The 18,396-nt window shown below is 36.3% G+C and overlaps 1 protein-coding gene across 1 annotated transcript in view; it reads right to left on the bottom strand.

Annotated features, from left to right (window-relative positions):
* The window catches only part of PRKCA (protein kinase C, alpha), a 155,430-nt gene that overhangs the window by 78,497 nt on the left and 58,537 nt on the right, over positions 1-18,396 (bottom strand). Inside the window, exon 3 of the mRNA XM_010578599.1 lies at positions 17,029-17,111. Coding sequence (XP_010576901.1) covers positions 17,029-17,111 — 83 coding nt within the window. The remainder of the gene's footprint in view (positions 1-17,028; positions 17,112-18,396) is intronic.

The following is an 18,396-nucleotide window of genomic DNA, read 5'->3' as shown; positions in this document are numbered from 1 at the left end:
CAAGGCTGGGGATATTGGAGAAATCCAGTTAAAACTTTTTTTCCTAGTCTACTTTTTTATATTATTATTCTAGCAAGTTTTTGGAACCAACAGTTTCCTGCCACTGGCTTTATTTATACCTCCACCTCTTTTTAATCACAGTGAATAAAATGTATATAAAAGCTGCAAAGTTTATAAAAAAAATAGGGTGACTGTGTAACACCATATTTTAAGCAAAATATATTATATTTATGGGCACATTCCCTTCAGCAAACTTTGCAGCAAATGCACAGCTCATCATCGTCACCCTAAGCCACCAACAGAGAGCACAGGGGTCACACAGAGTTCTGCCAAAGACATCCACCAGCAGAAGAAATTTCTCCTTGCTGGGGCTATTTGAGTCTCCTAAAACAGAAGGACAGCAGGAGTACACCATATACCTATGGCATCATTTCATATTCCATTTCCTACTAAATGAACTATAAATTTTTAATCTGATTTTATAGGCATCATTCAACTTCATTACTACAGCAGCAGAGTGTGTTCATTCCATCACCAATCAAAGCCAAAGGTTTCTGCCTGGGAGTTTATAGAAGATGCGCTGAACACTTCTACATAATCAACATTTGCCTAAGTGCTCTGAACTGGATAGATACAACATAGCGCATTTTGCATGTTTTTAGTTTCTATGATAGTTGTAATCTTACGTACTCTTTATTTTTGTTTTAAAGAAACAGTTTAAATACCAAGTTTGTAAATCAAGCACAGTTCATTAAGCACTGAAAAGACTCCCACTGACTTAGATGCAAATTTTGTCCTAATGTTAGAAATGCCTAGAAACCCACTGTTGCTGAGACCTTTTCCTGAATTTGTCTTTACTATCAAGATTTCCAAAGCAGTATTTTGTATTCAGTACATTTTACAAAATTCAACTGTTAGCCAGTTCAGTTCAGAAAAACTCTCATTTATGCAGAGTTTTTCCTTGAAAAGCAAGCGATTTCTTAAAACTGGTATGCTGAGCCATATTACTTGCAGTACTGATTTATTTTTTTTTCCATCTAAATATTAGTGTTAACTGCAATGCTTTTTAAACATATAGGTACCATAAATAGTTTATTACATGGTGATAATGTTTATGCACAAATAGGCATGCAACAGTATACGAAGCCACCAGGACAAACAGCATGTATCTTCTAAATAGCATATAACATACTCGCACACTCCCAGATTAGGTGTTTATGATTTTTTAGCCTAATTTTCAAAAGCACCAAGTGCCTACTTGCAGCTCCTGTTGACTCTGCTGGTGAACACAAACACTAATGATCATGTAAAATGAACAATATCTGTATGTATATGTCAGATGTGTGTGCATGGATAAGGAATTTTGTATCCTTTTTAAAAGTAGGGCAAATTTTGCCAAAAGGCCTTAATTAAAAAAAAAAATTAAAAAAAATCTCATGTTAAAGGCATCTTTATGTGTGATGTTCTCAGAAGACAAAACATCTTGTACTTAATTAAGGAGGAGCTTTATTTTAAAATGTGGCCATTTTGAGCAACAACTTCAGGAAATGTTTAATTTTTGGAAGCCTGTATTGATTAAGATGCATTGATCTTTTATTGCAACGACTATTAACCCAAATTCTTGGAGTGTATTCCAACAGTATTGGCAAAACAAGCAGGAATGAACCTGAGTGAATGGACTACTGTGACAGGACCAGATAGATTAAAAAAATAAAATGCAGTGCAATGACAGCTAACATGAAGAAAATTAAAATGGCACTTTTTTCCTCATTCATTTTAGAACTACTTGAAAAACTTTTATTACAGTAGCCATTTCTGGACTATTATGTCACTAAAGTGACTTAATTTAGATATACAACATATCTCCTCAATAGGGTTCCTGGAGTAGTTCAGGTATACTTTCTGACGCAGAAGCCGTCTCCTCATTTGACCCGAGGGCTTTATTGTTGCCAAATACAAAGCACTAGGAAACACTTTGATTTGATTTGAGCTTGTAAGATCAGTAAACAGCTGTACCTCCTCACAGAAGAGCAAAGGATTAGTCTGGAATGGTAGAATAGAACATTTTCTACCCTTCTCATTTTATAACGTGCTTCCAGCAAATAAAAACAAATGGATGTGTATTTCTATTTCTCTTAATTTTACCTCTATGTGGCATGTTTCTAAATTAAGCATGTTAAATATAAAACCATTTGCATTTGACTGAAGTCTTCCATTTTATTTATCACAAATCCCCTTTATGCAGGAATATTGAACAAAGTCTGTTGATTGCACAGTTCTTTTTATTTTCATGAATGGTCCAATCATGCTCTTGGCACATGAAGATACAAGTAACAGATGTTAAACAAAACTCTGAGGGATTATACATTTCTCCTAAAAGTTACAGGACTGCTTTCATTTCTGCTGTTTTTGTTCACTGTCCTTCTATCTTTTTTCTTCTGCTTCTCGAAAAGCATTTTCTTTCTTCTTGCACCCTTTAGAGGCCAGAGCCATTTGGGAGCTATTGGCATATCTCAGCAGAGGATGCCAGTAGCATGCAGCAGAGTACGTTCAACTCTCTTATTCTAGTTGCCAATATTAAACCAGAGTATTGACTTCATTAAATCTCAAGATTGAGAACTGAATTTCACTTGGTAGAACAAGGTCAACATGATAAAACAAATAAACTTTGAGCACAGCCACATAAATTAAAGCCTCTGGTTATTAAAATGCTTATTTGTTTTAATTAAGTGAAGTAAAAAGCTTTTTAATATGGTAAAAAAAGGAATGCTGTTAATGTGTGTTGAGGAATGGGATTTTACGCTTCAGATTTATCGATACAACATGACTCATTTACTCTTAAGTAGGTCAATCTGTAAGTACTAATATAGACCTTGAAAAATAAAAGTGGATTTTGACTATGGAAGGATTTCATAAAGCTATTTATAAGAAGACATAGCCAGGTCTTCTTCCTGTTCCATGCTAAGATTGTAGGGCTCAGATTCTCTTTAATTAAATGCAAATAATTCTCAGGAAAAAAACCAATAATTTGGGATAATCCCAGATTTCAAGTGATTCTAGGAAAAAAATCTGTGACAATGAAACTAAGAATCCTTTTCATAAACACTACATGTATATATGTATGGCTTATATAACGTAGGTTTTATATATATTCTTATGCCTGTCTGTTCCCAACTCCCTCAAACTTCATTGCTGCAGTCAGGTTGCTTTTTAGCCTACTTCTTGGACAAGGTATATCAGAATTTTTATAAAACTCTACTTATACAAAGACACTAGAAGTCACCGTTCACTTATGCTCATTGAAGTCCCTATTCAATCAATCATGATTTGCTCTTCATTTCAAGAAACCAGACTATGCAACTTCATCTACTAGCTATTTTCCAAGTCATTGTATTAGTAATGCCCATTTGAAACAATGTGATCGTGCCTTTTTTTTTTTTTAAACACTTGACAAAGACAGTACCAGAAATGAGGTATAAAAAAAAGTGGTACCATATTTCTATAAAGAAATGACACAGTAAATTCTTTCAATAATATGGCAACAGTGTTTTGCTGCGTTATTTATCCACATTAATTTGCTTGGACTCTTCTTTTGCTTGCTTTCAAAACTCCTGAAGTCAGACTTCTAAACAGCAACGCATTGCAAAGCACCTGTAGAACCATGTATGAGGAATATCTGAAGCACAAAAAGTAGAGCTAGAATATTTTCAGTAGCTTCCTTCTTTTCTAAATAAAGATTGTTGATTTCAACAACACAAGTAAAACAGGTGAATATGCATCCTATTTTTTACCTAGGCATTTTTTTTTGAAACTGTGAAACAATGAGAGAACCATTATAAAAGTAGGCTTGGCTAAAAATAGCGATCAGGAGATTTCATTTTGAAGAAGTATCAGAGTAATAACACTACGTTCAAATGTATATTGCACTAATTCCACACTTTTTTCATTAGTGTTGGGGATGGCACCTTTCCTACTGGCATGACAGTAGTTAAACATTTAAAAGATGGAGGAAAAAGCTTTTTTATTTTATTTTTCATGTGGTCTTACCCAATCTCTGGCAGCACAAGGACACAGCGAAGAAGAATGCTGACCACAGGGACTTCCAGTATGTGATTTACAATTCACATACTTGCAATCAGAAACCAAAAAGAAAATTTCATGATAATAAAGCAATTAGTTGGATAGGAGAAAAGGCTATTTGCAGACCAAAGATCTATCCTTTCCCATCTCACTATAACTTTTATAAAAAAGAATGAAGACCCTAAGATTCAGAAAATGCTTTTTTAAGAGGGGTTACATAAAAATCACTTAAAAAATTATACTGCTTCTAGTAAGTTTAGATTTGAGATTTCATTTTTTTATAAACTCTTCTTAATTAAAGTCCAAGAAGTTAATAATTTGCTATTATTCTAATAGTCCTCCAGTGCCAATAGGGCAGGGTCTAACCTAAATAGCTATTATAACAACTAGGTTTCAAAAAACTTCAAGTTTTGGGCTTTTTTTCTCTTAAAAAAAAAAAAAAGAAAGAAAGAAAAAAAAGCAATGCATACGCTTTGAATAACTATTTTTATAGAGGCTTTTATCTCCTTGTTGGTCCATTCTTTGCTGGTCTGATGCTCCTGTTGCCATAGAAACAGACCTGAAGGTAGCTTTGTTACGGATTACAACGGTTTTCCTAACACAGAAATTTCTTTCATTCCTTAGTTCAGCAGGTACCCTTCTCATGGGAACAAAAAGAAGGAAGAAAAAATTAATCTCTGTCTCCTATATCTATTAAGTTCTCATTACCAGAATTTATTATATGTTTTTGCTTTTAGTTCATGAGCCTAGCCTATGATCACTGGTACTTTAAGGATTACGTTTCATTAATTACATGGGCCACACTACAGTTTATTTATTTGCAAGGGAATAGTGGAAATCAAATTATGAAAGGAATGTTACTTCAATGGAAGCATCAGGATTTTGTTTTTCAGTGCAGGTAATATGCAGTCGATTTAAAAACTGTTTGTATCAAGTTTCCTTAGGTTGTTATAAAAATCTGATCAACTATAAAAAAGAGAAAATATTTTGTGACAGTGATATCTTCTAATACATGTTCCCCAAGATCACTGGCTATTTCAAGACAAATCCAATCTTTTCTAAAGGCTGAAGAAAAATCTGTGAACTATTTGGATCTCTTAAGAGTATCACCCCAAAAACAGACAGCAGAAATTAAAAGGAAACAAAATGACAAAAGCATGCCCAAGAATGAAACTAAACTGTTCTCGTTTATGCAAAGCTACCCAAATGCTTTACCAGGACCAGTTTGGTAAATGGAGCTCAAATGGAAAAGGATGGCAGCTGCTCTTTTGCCAGTCCGGATGTGCCTCTACCTCTCCTGCCCTCCTTGCTTTTTCTCTCTCTCTTTCATCCCTGTATTCCAGGGTCAAAACACCTCAATAAAAGAAACTTGCTCTCTCCTACGAAGTACAAATCATTCTTTTTCCCCCACCCCCATAGGTGGTTTACTGGAGTCATGTGATTAAGAAACTGAGGCTATACCAGTTTAACTCAGCAGTGATTAACAAATTTCTCCCAGCACCCTAAGGAAATAACAACCAATAATTTACAAAGATAGGTATGCTCTCTGGTGACACATTCTAGAATTATTTGTAGCATATGGGATCTACAGTGCTTTTCAAAATTAGCCCACTCATTTTATTCCAAATTAAGATTTCATCTAATTTTGGTGTAAGAGCTACCACCTCAAAAAACAGACAGTGCTAAAAACGTTTGGCATTCAGCAAGGCTTTCTCAGTGGTCTCTGACTGTGTACGTTCCTTCTAGCTAATAAGTTCAGTGTGCCATAATCAGACTTTTTTTTTTTTTTTTTAAACACATGATTGTGGGGGTGGAACCTAATAGAAATGTCTATGGTACATTTTACACATGACATCTCATGTAAGAAAATAGATTATTAGTAAGCCTTAAGCATTCTTCCCCCCCTAAACCCCAATATCATGTCATCATATTTACATACAGCTTAAAGATTGACACAACAAACTTTTGCAAAGTGTAAGTATAAGTTGACAAGGAAATAACTAAATTCAACTTATTGCACAACTAAATGCATGAACTGCAAACCTCATGAAGTTCAACAAGGCCAAGTGCAAGGTCCTGCACATGGGTCGGGGCAATCCCAAGCACAAATACAGGCTGGACGGACAATGGATTGAGAGCAGCCCTGAGGAGAAGGACTTGGGGGTGTCGGTTGATGAGAAACTCAACATGACCTGGCAACATGTGTTTGCAGCCCAGAAAGCCGACCGTATCCTGGGCTGCATCAAAAGCAGCGTGACCAGCAGGTCGAGGGAGGGATTCTCCCCCTCTACTCCGCTCTCTCTCTGCTCTACTCCCCACGTGGAGTACTGTGTTCAGCACTGGGGCCCCCAACGTAAGAAGGACATGGACCTGTTGGAGTGAGTCCAGAGGAGGGCCATGAAGATGACTGGGGGCTGGAGCACCTCTCCTGTGAAGACAGGCTGAGACAGTTGGGGTTGTTCAGCCTGGAGAAGAGAAGGCTCCAAGGAGACCTTACAGCAGCCTTCCAGTACCTAAAGGGGGCCTACAAGAAAGCTGGAGGGGGACTTTTTTACAAGGGCATGTAGTGATAAGGACAAGGGGTAATGACTTTAAACTGAAAGAGGGTAGATTTAGATTAAATGTAAGGAAGAAATTCTCCACTATGAGGGTGGTGAGGTACTGGAAGAACAACAGATTGCCCAGAGAGGTTGTGGATGCCCCATCCCTGGCAGTGTTCAAGGCCAGGTTGGATGGGGCTTGGAGCAACCTGGTCTAGTGGAAGGTGTCCCTGCCCACGGCAGGGGGGTTGGAACTAGATGATCTTTAAGGTCCCTTCCAAGCCAAACCATTCTACGATTCTATGAAATATACTCTTAACAATTGGAAAATAAGGGCTGTTGGAATAATGTCAACTTCAATTTGGGGAATTAGAAAAAGTTTTGATTGGGAAATTAGCACCCAGCAGATTGCTTAACCAGTTGTAGTTACTGCCACTAATATTGCAACCCTATCAACAAGATTTCTTTTTACTATTGGCATAAACTTTGTTGAGAGTTCTTCTTTTATAATATCACTGCCTAATTGTTCTCCAATGCTAACTTATGAAAATCACTGATATTTTTGGATTCATCATTTATATAAATTTCCTCTCTCAGCAGTACTGTCTCTGTTTAACTATTAACTCTTACAAGTATCATCTATGTTATACTGTATATTGCACTGCAAAAGCCTAGAAAATAAAGATATAAATTCTAATTTTTTTATGATACAGTTATTGAGCATTTGAATTGTTCTGGATTGGGAAAATAAAAAAGATATTCTTTATAAATAAAAAGCTTTCAAAAGCTATGAACTTTCAAAGCTCAGAGACTATAACAAAAAACCTAGTTAAACTACATGTCCAGTGTCTCAGGTGCAAGCTCCATCAACTGAAAGACTAAAGGGCTGCAAAGGAAGACCTAAGCAAATGTGCCTTTGGAGTCACACACTTTGTGTAGGCAGTCACCCATCACATACTTCCTATAAGTGCAGTGTGTACAAGGAGAGGATTCATACAGTTCTTTTTAATACCACAGTAAAAATTTTTCCATGCATCTTCTGCAAATGGTCAAACTAAGAGAGTCAATGCCAGGATTGCATTGTAGGGCAGAGGGAAGGGGTGGGAATTATAAGTAGTTATAAAAGTTCATGAACCTGTTCCTTTGTAATTTAATTCTATTTTTCTTGAGGATCATTCACTCTAGCTTCAAAACCATTTTAGCTTCAAGAAAAGGAGCCTGCGCTTTAATTTAGAAATAGAAGGTACAAATGTTTTCTCAGTAGATGATAAATGCAAGCATGTTCCCGTACATGAACTGCTTTCAAATTATCTCTGAAGCTGCTTCTAACTACTCAAATGAAGGCATTTAGGTGAGCAGTGCCATGAACACCTCTGTACAGCCAGCTAAGAGCAATTAAAAACTGTCTCCAAAGGAGCACGGAACTGGTTGATCAGTAAATAATCTGTGCATGGGCACTGAGCAGTGGTAAACCACCCACAGGCAGGTGAGGAGCAAATTTCTGGAGACAGGCAGTGCCTGCCAACTGGTGATGAACATAAGGTGGAGAGGGTGACATATGGCTGGATTTTCTTTATTGAGATGGGTGGAAAAATAGCACTTGGATTCTGAAGTATCCAGTAAGGGGAGAGGAATGTCAAGGGACATAAGACACTGTCCCAGTTTAAGAGCACTTGATAGAGGAAACTGAGGCACGCCCTCCCTACCATATACATGAACCTCCTTCAGATGGCTGAATATAAGCAGAATATATACTCAACACATACAGAGTCCTTTTTGGTAGATTTCCTTCTTCAATTTCTCTCTCTTCGATTAAAAGGAGTCTTACCTCAGGACTGATTCTGTTCAAATTTAAATTCCATTGTCAATATGCTCAAATGACCACACTTCATAATGAGACATTATAACTGTGCACAATATCATTTAAAAACAATTTTTAAAAATTACAAAATTAATATAAGCAAGTTTTCCCTACAGTTAATTTTTAGGGCTTTGAGGTCAAAATCATAAGCATGGAACCTTTATTTTTCCATAAACTACTTTGGACACTCTGCAGAGATTCAGAAGTCAGGGTAATCACAAGAAATACAATACTTTTGTAATAAAAATATCCTTGCTATCCTGTAAAATTTGTTTTAAAGTACTTACTGCATTGACTGTAATCTTGGTCATTTTGGTAGCCTAGGACTAGCTTTTTGGGAAAAGGAAGTAGTAATATAGTAAGGAATACCATATTTTGACAAAAGTATGTTTGCATCATAATTGTTTTATAATAAGAATATTACCTACTGTCCCCATCTAATAATGCCTACTGTAAACAAAGTCATCATGATTAATAATTTTCGTAATTAGAAAACATAGACATACAAACGCATTGAGATGGTATCTCAATTTGTAAACAGAGGGGACTTTATATTTTCTTTGTTTAGGGTTGTCGTGGTTTAACCCCAGCCAGCAACTAAGCACCACACAGCCGCTCACTCACTCCCCCCCCATCCAGTGGGATGGGGGAGAGAATCGGGAAAAGAAGTAAAACTCGTGGGTTGAGATAAGAACGGTTTAATAGAACAGAAAAGAAGAAACTAATAATGATAATGATAACACTAATAAAATGACAACAGTAGTAATAAAAGGATTGGAATGTACAAATGATGAGCAGGGCAATTGCTCACCACCCGCTGACCAACACCCAGCCGGTCCCCTGAGCGGCGATTCCCTGCCCCCCACTTCCCAGTTCCTAAACTGGATGGGACGTCCCATGGTATGGAATACGCTGTTGGCCAGTTTGGGTCAGGTGCCCTGGCTGGGCATGAGAAGCTGAAAAATCCTTGACTATAGTCTAAACACTACTGAGCAACAACTGAAAACATCAGTGTTATCACCATTCTTCACATACTGAACTCAAAACATAGCACTGTACCAGCTACTAGGAAGACAGTTAACTCCATCCCAGCTGAAACCAGGACAAGGGTATACAATGAAAAATTAATAAATTTATTGCATCGGAGTTGTTTAAGAATCACTTCAAAAAAATTCATACAGGCTTCTCTGAGAGAGCATTTTTGCTAATCTGGCAAGTGATAAACTGTATCTTGCCAGATCTTCCTGCCTTTCTGTATCTTTTGTGATGAAGTGAGAAGATTTTTATTTTAATTAAAAAGAAAATATTTCTAGTACAAGATTGCCTATTATCCAAAATTCAGATTAGCAATAAAAACCCCACAACCTTGGTGTCTTATGGTTGGACTTGTTTATCTTAAAGGTCCTTTCCAACCTAAAAGATTCTGTGATTCTATGATATTTATCAGTGATGCTTGTTTGTTTCTCAGGTCAGTCGTGATGTCAAAACATAGATAATAGTTGCTTTTCATTGTAAAAACAACCAAATGGTTAAAAGTAAATCAGACATGCCCTGCTGCTGCATTTCATTATCCTTGGAAATAAACTGCAAAGCTTTCTGATTAAAATCCCTTTTTAGTTCTACAGTAAGTCTTAAGACTATGCTTCCAGTTACTGCCTTCTCTTTTCATGAGGTTTGGTGTTTGTTTTTTTTTTTTTTTTTAATTCCCAAGACCAGTAAAGCAACTATCTTCTTTCACTCCGAAACTAACCTCCTACATGTAAAAAGCCTGGAAGCAAAATTAAAGGCTGGGGGTGGGGGTGGTTGGGGGGGTGGCAGAAGGAAGAATTTAAAAAAAATAAAATAAATATTTCAGCATTACCTGGAACTGAAAAAAGAAATTTGGTCAAGACAACTAAACCCTCCAGGACAGCCCAATTATACTAATTTAACTCCTGCTTACTATAGAGGTGCGACACAAGGAAGAAGATCCTTCATATCATTTGTATCACAACCACAGCTATCAAACTGAATAGTGTAATACTGCAGTAAATGTGGACATCAGCATTTCTCCAAGCCTAAGGCCAAACCCAAGCCCACTGCTGTCTTACTGTAAATTATCATTTACAAATTATAATTTCCCACTGGTCCCCCAGCATATGAATTTTTGAGGGCTGATCTTTCTCCTCCCAACTCTAAAACCATAAACCAAAAAGCATGACGGAGACTTACAGGACTCGTCTTGCCTTTCCTGTAGCTCCGATGAGGATGTAGATAAGATCTACAGCACTGTTTAGAGAGGTAAACCCCAAAACAAAAATCTTAATTTCTTCTTTTGGTAACCCATTGAAGAAGTTACCCATCATTACACCTAGAAAACTTCACTATTACCTAGTTAATTTTCCCTTGCTGCAAGCTGTTTATATGATACCTGGTTACAACTTAACAGACATGGAAAATATTCAAAGGTCATGCTTTAAAGACCTTTAACATTTTACTTCTTTTCTAAATTCCTCTCCTGAAGAGCTGCAGAATTCTACATAAAACATCTCACTAAAAAATGGAGTAATAATTTCTAACATATCCCTGCAGGAAATTCATTGACTTTGTATCAGAGGTACACTGTTGGCCAGTACTGAGTTTATGACCCACTAAAAGACCTGCTTCATTCTCTTCCGCACTGCTGCCTTCACGAACAGTTCACATTGATTTATTTTTTTATTTCCCCTCTCAAGTGTGATTAAATTTGTTTTATTAAATTGTATCTTAATACATGAAAAAAATTCTGAACTTAAATACTGTCCTCTAGTTCTCGTAAGTCCTCCCTGCTGGCAGCTGCAAATGGTGTAGCTATACATTATTCCAATATCCAAGGCACTGATGAAAATATTTAACTCCTGCAGCATCCCGCAGAACCTCACAGCTCATCAAATTTAGACTGATTTTTCAAATGTGCTGAAGATAACAAAGCTCCCAAATAATTTCAATATCAAGAGGCTTATCGACTTTAAAATCTTTTCCATAATGTCACCTTCAACACCCATGAGGTCAGTTATCCTGCCAAATGGGATGAGATGGCTTTCCTGTTTCATTTTGCATAAACCCACATCTGTATCTTACCAATTCATTCTCTTCGAGGTGCTTAAATACTAAGAGCTCACTGCAATTCTGAGAAACAAAGTCAGATTTAATCTCCCTTGACTGTATAGTCACTTGCTCTCATTGAGATTTTTTTTTTCACTTTTTAATTTCTATTTATTTATTTTGCTCATAAACCTCCTTTGGATCCTATATTATTATAAGCTGAAAGGAAAATAGTGCTGATCCAGAGACGGTGATGTTTGAGTTCTTGTGCACTCTATATTAATTTTTATTAATTTTTTTCAGTACGAGTTTATAGAGTCAAACACTACTTTAAATTACTGGTGATTTCTTTTTTAATTCTGTGTGGCATGAAATTGGGAACATTTTAATAAATCACATGCAGTTTGAAAACACTTTCTGGTCACTATGTTCTGTTAACAAAGGGAAGAAAGATTTATCTCTCAATTTTAAAGTATCCTTTTTGAAAGAAACTTGACTAGTGATTCCTTAATATTAAACACGTCTTAACAAAGCTAGTTACAGCAGCAGTCAATTTTTGAGGTTGCTCTTACATTTTTATAGTAATTTACTCAAGTTATAAAGCATTTCATCAATGACTTAAAATAGTTTTTATGAACACCAAGCAATCTTCCAAAACCAAGTATCTGAATTGGAGATGATGCTTCATGTAACTTTAAAGTATAATAGCAGCAGGGGCTGTTAAATTGTACTCAATAGCATCACCATAAAAGAGTTGGCCATGAAGAGAAGATGAATAATTTCTATTCAAAACTACAGAGAGCCATTAGACAGCAGCAAAATAACTTCCTGAGCTGGTATTTTGCTAAGACACCAGAGCTCACACCCTGCCAAGTATTAAGGAAACATAAAATTTTTTGATTGTGTGAATCCTTATTTCATTTGACACGATATTACTCCCCAGACACCATCATTTCAGTACTAGTCAAGGACAACCACTTTATTCACAAGTATTATTTTCCTTTTGGCACAAACACAGACCTTTCAACCTCACATTTCAGCTAGTCTGAGTCACGCAAAAAGAGAGTGATTTTAAGGTTTTGTTTCTTTTACACTCACCTTTATTAAGGCATTTAATTTTAAAGTAATAACAAGAATTTATTCCATCTTTTACAGCAATAGTGTAGCAAATAAAAGTGTTACACGACGAGACAATATTTGCACACCACTATTTTCAGCATGATGCAGAGCACAGGACTTTTACACAGCTGAGTAGTCAGTTTATTAAATACTTGGCATATAAGAAAGGCTGGGAAATAAGAAAAGGTCTGTGGATAGCATAGTCTGAAATCCCCTTTGTTTCTTGAATGACTGTATTTAAATATCCAGAAATTGAAAACTAACTTTCATTGCAACTGTTAAATATATTTAGAGAAATTACTCAAACTGTCAGTGGAGCTCCCACTTTCTGCAGGGGATTGCTGTAGCCAAAAAGATGTTCCAAAGAGTTTTGAAAATAACTGCATGATAGAAATCTCTCTGTACACCATGTATTTTTAAAGTAGTTCAATGATCTCTTTCAAAAGAGCGTTATTTTGAAGATAGATTTCAACTTCACCCTTCAGCCACGTGTATACCTTTAGCTTTCATATAATTCAGAATGAAGTTTCTAAAAATTACGGGTTTTCTCCCCTTTGGAGTCTTCCTAAGCGAGTAACAAACCCCACTGCTCAGAAACTCTCTGTATCCCTGGAGGGCATGTAGCATGAATGCCATACTATCTCGCCTCAAGACAAATCTATAAATAAGTCCTCGCCATAATGTCCTAGATACCTCAGGCCTCAGCAGGGACGTTTGTGAACACTTACCTGCAAGAGCTGCCTGCAAGAAATGCCTCCCTTGGCTGTTAAAGGCACTTTTGCTTCCAAGTGGGAAATGTTTTGTATATTGAAATGTTTTGCATTCCAACCTTGACTGTCATCCATTGCAGGGCACCTATCTGACTGTTTGACTTCGGATTCTCCTTATTAAATAAAACAAATTTAACTGATAATTATTGTAATGATGTATTTGTAAGGATTTCCTCATGCTAAAAGTACAGTGCATGATAATTTATAATTACAATAATAATTATATTAATAAATGTTATAATTTATAATTATTACTCTGGAAAATTTCATTTTATTAATGACAATATTACTCTTAAAATTAATGGAAAGGTTACATCATGCAAAGAAACTGGAGAATTTAAGTATGCAAATTAATTGTGCACCTGCATGAAATAATTTAGAAAAAGGATTTTTTAATATTTAAAAATCTGCTAAATGTTATGATAAGCTCTATAGCACACTACATTTCAGAATGAAGCTTGTGCTAACTCGGATAGGAATAAGTTACTGAATTGTAAACCGGTAGACATTATAGTCAAACATTACCAGTAAAACATTCTACAATCTTCTTTGTGTAATAGGACCCGCTAATGTAGCACAATTTTAATAAAACATTTATTTTCTGTTTGCTTTTAATCTTCAAAGTGTTTTTGAGATGTCGCTTCTGTGTAAATATTGAAAATGATCATTTGGTAATCCAAATACTAAAATAAGACATTAGGCCGATTTATTTAATCACCAGGGCCAAAAAAACAAATCACAAAATGCAGTCAGCAATATTAAAGACTATTAACAACCTGCCACATAACAGATTCTACAACCATGAAGAGGTTCTCGATAAAATTAAATGGTCTCACACGCAAATGTGTATTCTCACTTATGAACATTAGGAGAAAAACCCTGAAGAACCCACGTTTTAAAAAAAATAAGAACACTTCCAAGAGTCAAACCATTCATTATAGATATAGAACGCCTACTCATGAGTGTCACCACTAAAATTGCCAATCAACAATAATTTTCATTAACCTCTTACATCACAAGCAAGCGTATTTTAAAACTAGATTTAGTTGCTTTATTCTACTTGTGTTTTAGGACCAACCAAAGCAAATCAGCAACATGTTGCTTGTAGGCATGAACCATATTTAGAGAACAAGTAATTAAATAGATATTCTTTAATTGTTCAGACTGTTGCTGAAATTCTGGCTCCTTTGATGCTCAGCACGTATTTTGCCACAGACATCTGCGAAGCTGCATTTCACCCAGCCTGACTGCTGCTAAAACAGCTACAGACATACTCATCAGGACGAATCTGGCACTGTCACCTAGTTTGGTTCCTATCCGGTAATGGTGACCTTTACTCAGTTTGGTAATAACAGTCACTCACCTGACATAAAAATTCTGCCTAATAAACTAGAGGTAAGAGTTTCTAGGCAAGCAGGTCCCGTAGCAGAGAGTGCAGTGCAATGGCAGTGCTGGCACTGCCCACGTACACAACAGAGAGAGTGTGGGGAGAATTACAGAATTCAGAGAATCACCCAAACGCCACCCAGTGGGATGCAAATGGGTTGACTATACCTGAAGTCATCCAGACCACCAGAAAAAATAGTGGCTATGGCTACTTTCTTTTAGAAACAGGAGATGGGGAGAGAGTAGGTGTTTCCTCCTGCATGATAGTTTAGTGATGAGAACACTCCCCTGGACTGGGGGAGACCTGGATTTCAGCCTTTCTGTAGCTCAAGGCACTTCAAATCCACAACTTCCAAATTCCAAAAGATTGATTTAACTGTTATACTATATAGACAGAGCCAATCTCCACACTTCACTTCAAAGCTTAAAGAATTCAAGAACTTTCAGAAAAGGAAGAGTAGGAAGAATAATTTTGGTTTCTTGTTCCTGCCTTCATGATTGATTTAATACTAGAGCAACTGATGAAAGATGAAGAAAATTTGAGATGGGGAGCTAAGCACAAAAAAGTGAAAAGGAAGAAAAAGTTGGCTGGAGATACAGATACAAATGAAATAATGGAGCATTTCGTGAGTTACCAGAACTGAATATGGAAAAAGATGGAAAGGTGAAAAGAAAGGCTTCAGTTACAATTATACTTTTAATATAATTCAGTTGATTTTAGCAAGGTTATTTCAAGTCCTGTGAAGGTTCTTCCATTGTAAGCAGTGGCCATAGTAGTAGTAACTGAAGCTAGGTGGTCTCTGGGCAAAGGTACTGTTCAGGGGCAGACTCAGGAGTGGGTCACCTCTCCGTAAGCGTCGAGGGGGCAGGGGGAAAGTTAGGAAGAGAAGAGACAGATGTTGAGGAGAGCAGTGTTTCTGCCACCAACTTCAGCGTGCTACCACAAGACTGTCAGATCTCACTCCCACTCAATTCTCTTGGCAACCAGTAGAGAAAGACCAACCACAGGTATCACTGAGGTCACTTAAGATCTGGTTTGCTCTCTGGAAGTGACTATATCAGCTAAACAGGAGAAACTGAATGGGATAACTACACTCCTAACTTAAACATTTTTCTTATGTACCTAAATTTAGATTTTGTGAAATATTTAAAAAATAAACTATTTTAAAAATTCTTCTCAGTTCTTTGACATTTCCCTGTATTTAAATTTTTTAAAAAAGAGAACTTTTTAACATCTCAAATTTTCCAAACCCCCTTGTGTCTTCTGCCCATATATTGTTCATTGATCTCATGGCTAGAATATTAAAACAATTAATGAGAAGCTCATTAAAAACTAGCAAGAAAAGTCTTCTGGTGCATTTCATCAGAGGAGATAATAGCCTACAATCTAGAGCATGAATATGTTATAAGAAACAAAACAGAGCCCAGACAATGAACACTTGGAATGTATTGTTCCCATAAGCAGATGTTAAATTACTTCACTGTAAAGTAGAATTTGTAAAACCCAAAGAAATGTTATTTTTATGTGAACAAACAAGATTAGTTTATTATTTCAGCAGTGTAACACAAAATTCTTGTGCATGCATCTCACCATGTAAGCAGATGTGTTGAAAGTAAAATCTGGTTCTTGACCAAAAATGCTACGTGTATATAGAAGTATTGACAGAGCAAGACAGAATGCGTGTATCCTGACTGGTATACTAGCTCAAGCATGATTATAATTGTTTCAAAAACCTATCTCAGATAAGCCAGCTGGCTCAAGATTAAACTGTCGTCTAACTGAAGCTATAGATCCTTGGTGTGCAGAGAGGACGAGGACCAGAGTCAACTCTGAAGATATACCTTGAGATAAGATGGATACAAAGAAAACTCAGAAAAAGCCTCAGCCTTTCCTGGGAATTGTTAATATCAAATACATCCAACATAAAGCAAACAAAAATAAAATGCTGACTTTATGCTTGGGTAAGCACCTCAGGGTTGTCACATTCTGTGGGACATTGTTCTTGGTCACATGTTCATTGTTACTTTTCTTACCAAAAATAGATCCTACAGTCCATAAATACTCGCTTCAAAACTGTTAAAAGCCACTCAGACTACAATTATCTATCAGAAACAGCCTACTGACATTGTTTGTAATTCATTCTCACAGTTAGGTATAACAACATAAAACTATGTGTAAAAGCAGCATATTAAATGTCAATGTACTTACATCAGTGTCAGGTCCCTTGTCAGCGCCAGGACAAGAGAAGGTAACAAACTCATGGCATCTCTTATGAACCACAAAACAGCAAACTAGTAAGAAAAGGGAAACCAACAGTTAGAATGGCGTAGGGTTTGGTTTTGATTTTTTTCCTGTTGTAACAAATACAATCACAAAGGAAATAAAACTTATCATCAAATATTTCACCTGTAAGTCAATGAAAGAAAGCAGAGCCTAATGTTAAATAAAGACACACAAGGCAGACATCAAGTAAACAATATAATTAAAGAGGGGATAAGCATGCACATTTAAAAATCAAAAGACTCCACATAATGATAAATTCTTAATGTTTAAGACAGCCCATCGCATTAAAATATAGTGTGGGATGAACAATTCTATGAAGCCACATTTCCTGAATCTAAATCCGTATCTGTAACAGGAACTGTCAATGTGCGTTCAGGCAAGAGCAGGAAGCATAAATGAGGAGCGTCAAGCTGGAGTGAAACCCATCCTTGGGTATGGGATTTGTTCACCTGCATGCCTTGGTGAAGATGTTGACGGAGATCCAAAATCTTTACTAGTTAATTACTTCTGTGAGAAACCAAAGCTCTGAGTGAGGACTACTGTACAGAACAAAGTGTTCTCATACCACAGAATGGCAGGAGATAATGTGAAAAGAAAATTAGCTCCTGATTACAGTATGACTCCCATTTAAAATTTATGAATGATCTGAAAGGACTTTTTCTTTCTGAGATAAGGAAAGCTTATTTTGATTATGTCATGTGACTGAGGCTATAGGTTGTCACGCAGCGTAGGTCATACATGGCCCCCCCAAGCCACATAAAAAGAACAATTCGCTTGAGTGTGCTTACTTCCAAGAAGGAGGTGTTTTAGCTTTTCACCCTCACTACAGGTTCTTTCTTAACATTAAGCTTAGTTCAGATATTTCAAAATTGGTCCACATTTCCACAAAAGAGAACAATCTAGATTTGAGATTGTGAAAATCTTGAAATAAACACCATACCATCAAGCAATGAGTCAGGAGATTAAAATGAAATGATTCAAAAGTAATTCACAATTTCTTTGCAGATAATACATTCCCCGAACACTTTAAATTTTGCATTTCCAATACATAAAAATCCACTATTTCAAAGGACGCTTCTAAAGAATAAAATAGATTTCAATTGATTGACAATTGCAAACACTGAATTTCCTCAACTGCAGTGAAAACGAAATTAAATTATCTCAATTTTTCTAAACAACTCATTTAATAAGGCGTCTTTAACAGTTCTCTTTCCCATTTAAAATGTATATGAATTTCTTTCACCTAGTGAAGAGTGCTGAGAAAGATGTTATCAACTGCACCTTCATGTCATT

Source organism: Haliaeetus leucocephalus, unplaced genomic scaffold (genome assembly GCF_000737465.1).
Source record: "Haliaeetus leucocephalus isolate CR32 unplaced genomic scaffold, Haliaeetus_leucocephalus-4.0 Scaffold646, whole genome shotgun sequence".
NCBI classification, from domain to species: Eukaryota; Metazoa; Chordata; class Aves; order Accipitriformes; family Accipitridae; genus Haliaeetus; species Haliaeetus leucocephalus.
This window is presented reverse-complemented; position numbering and strand designations above follow the sequence as displayed.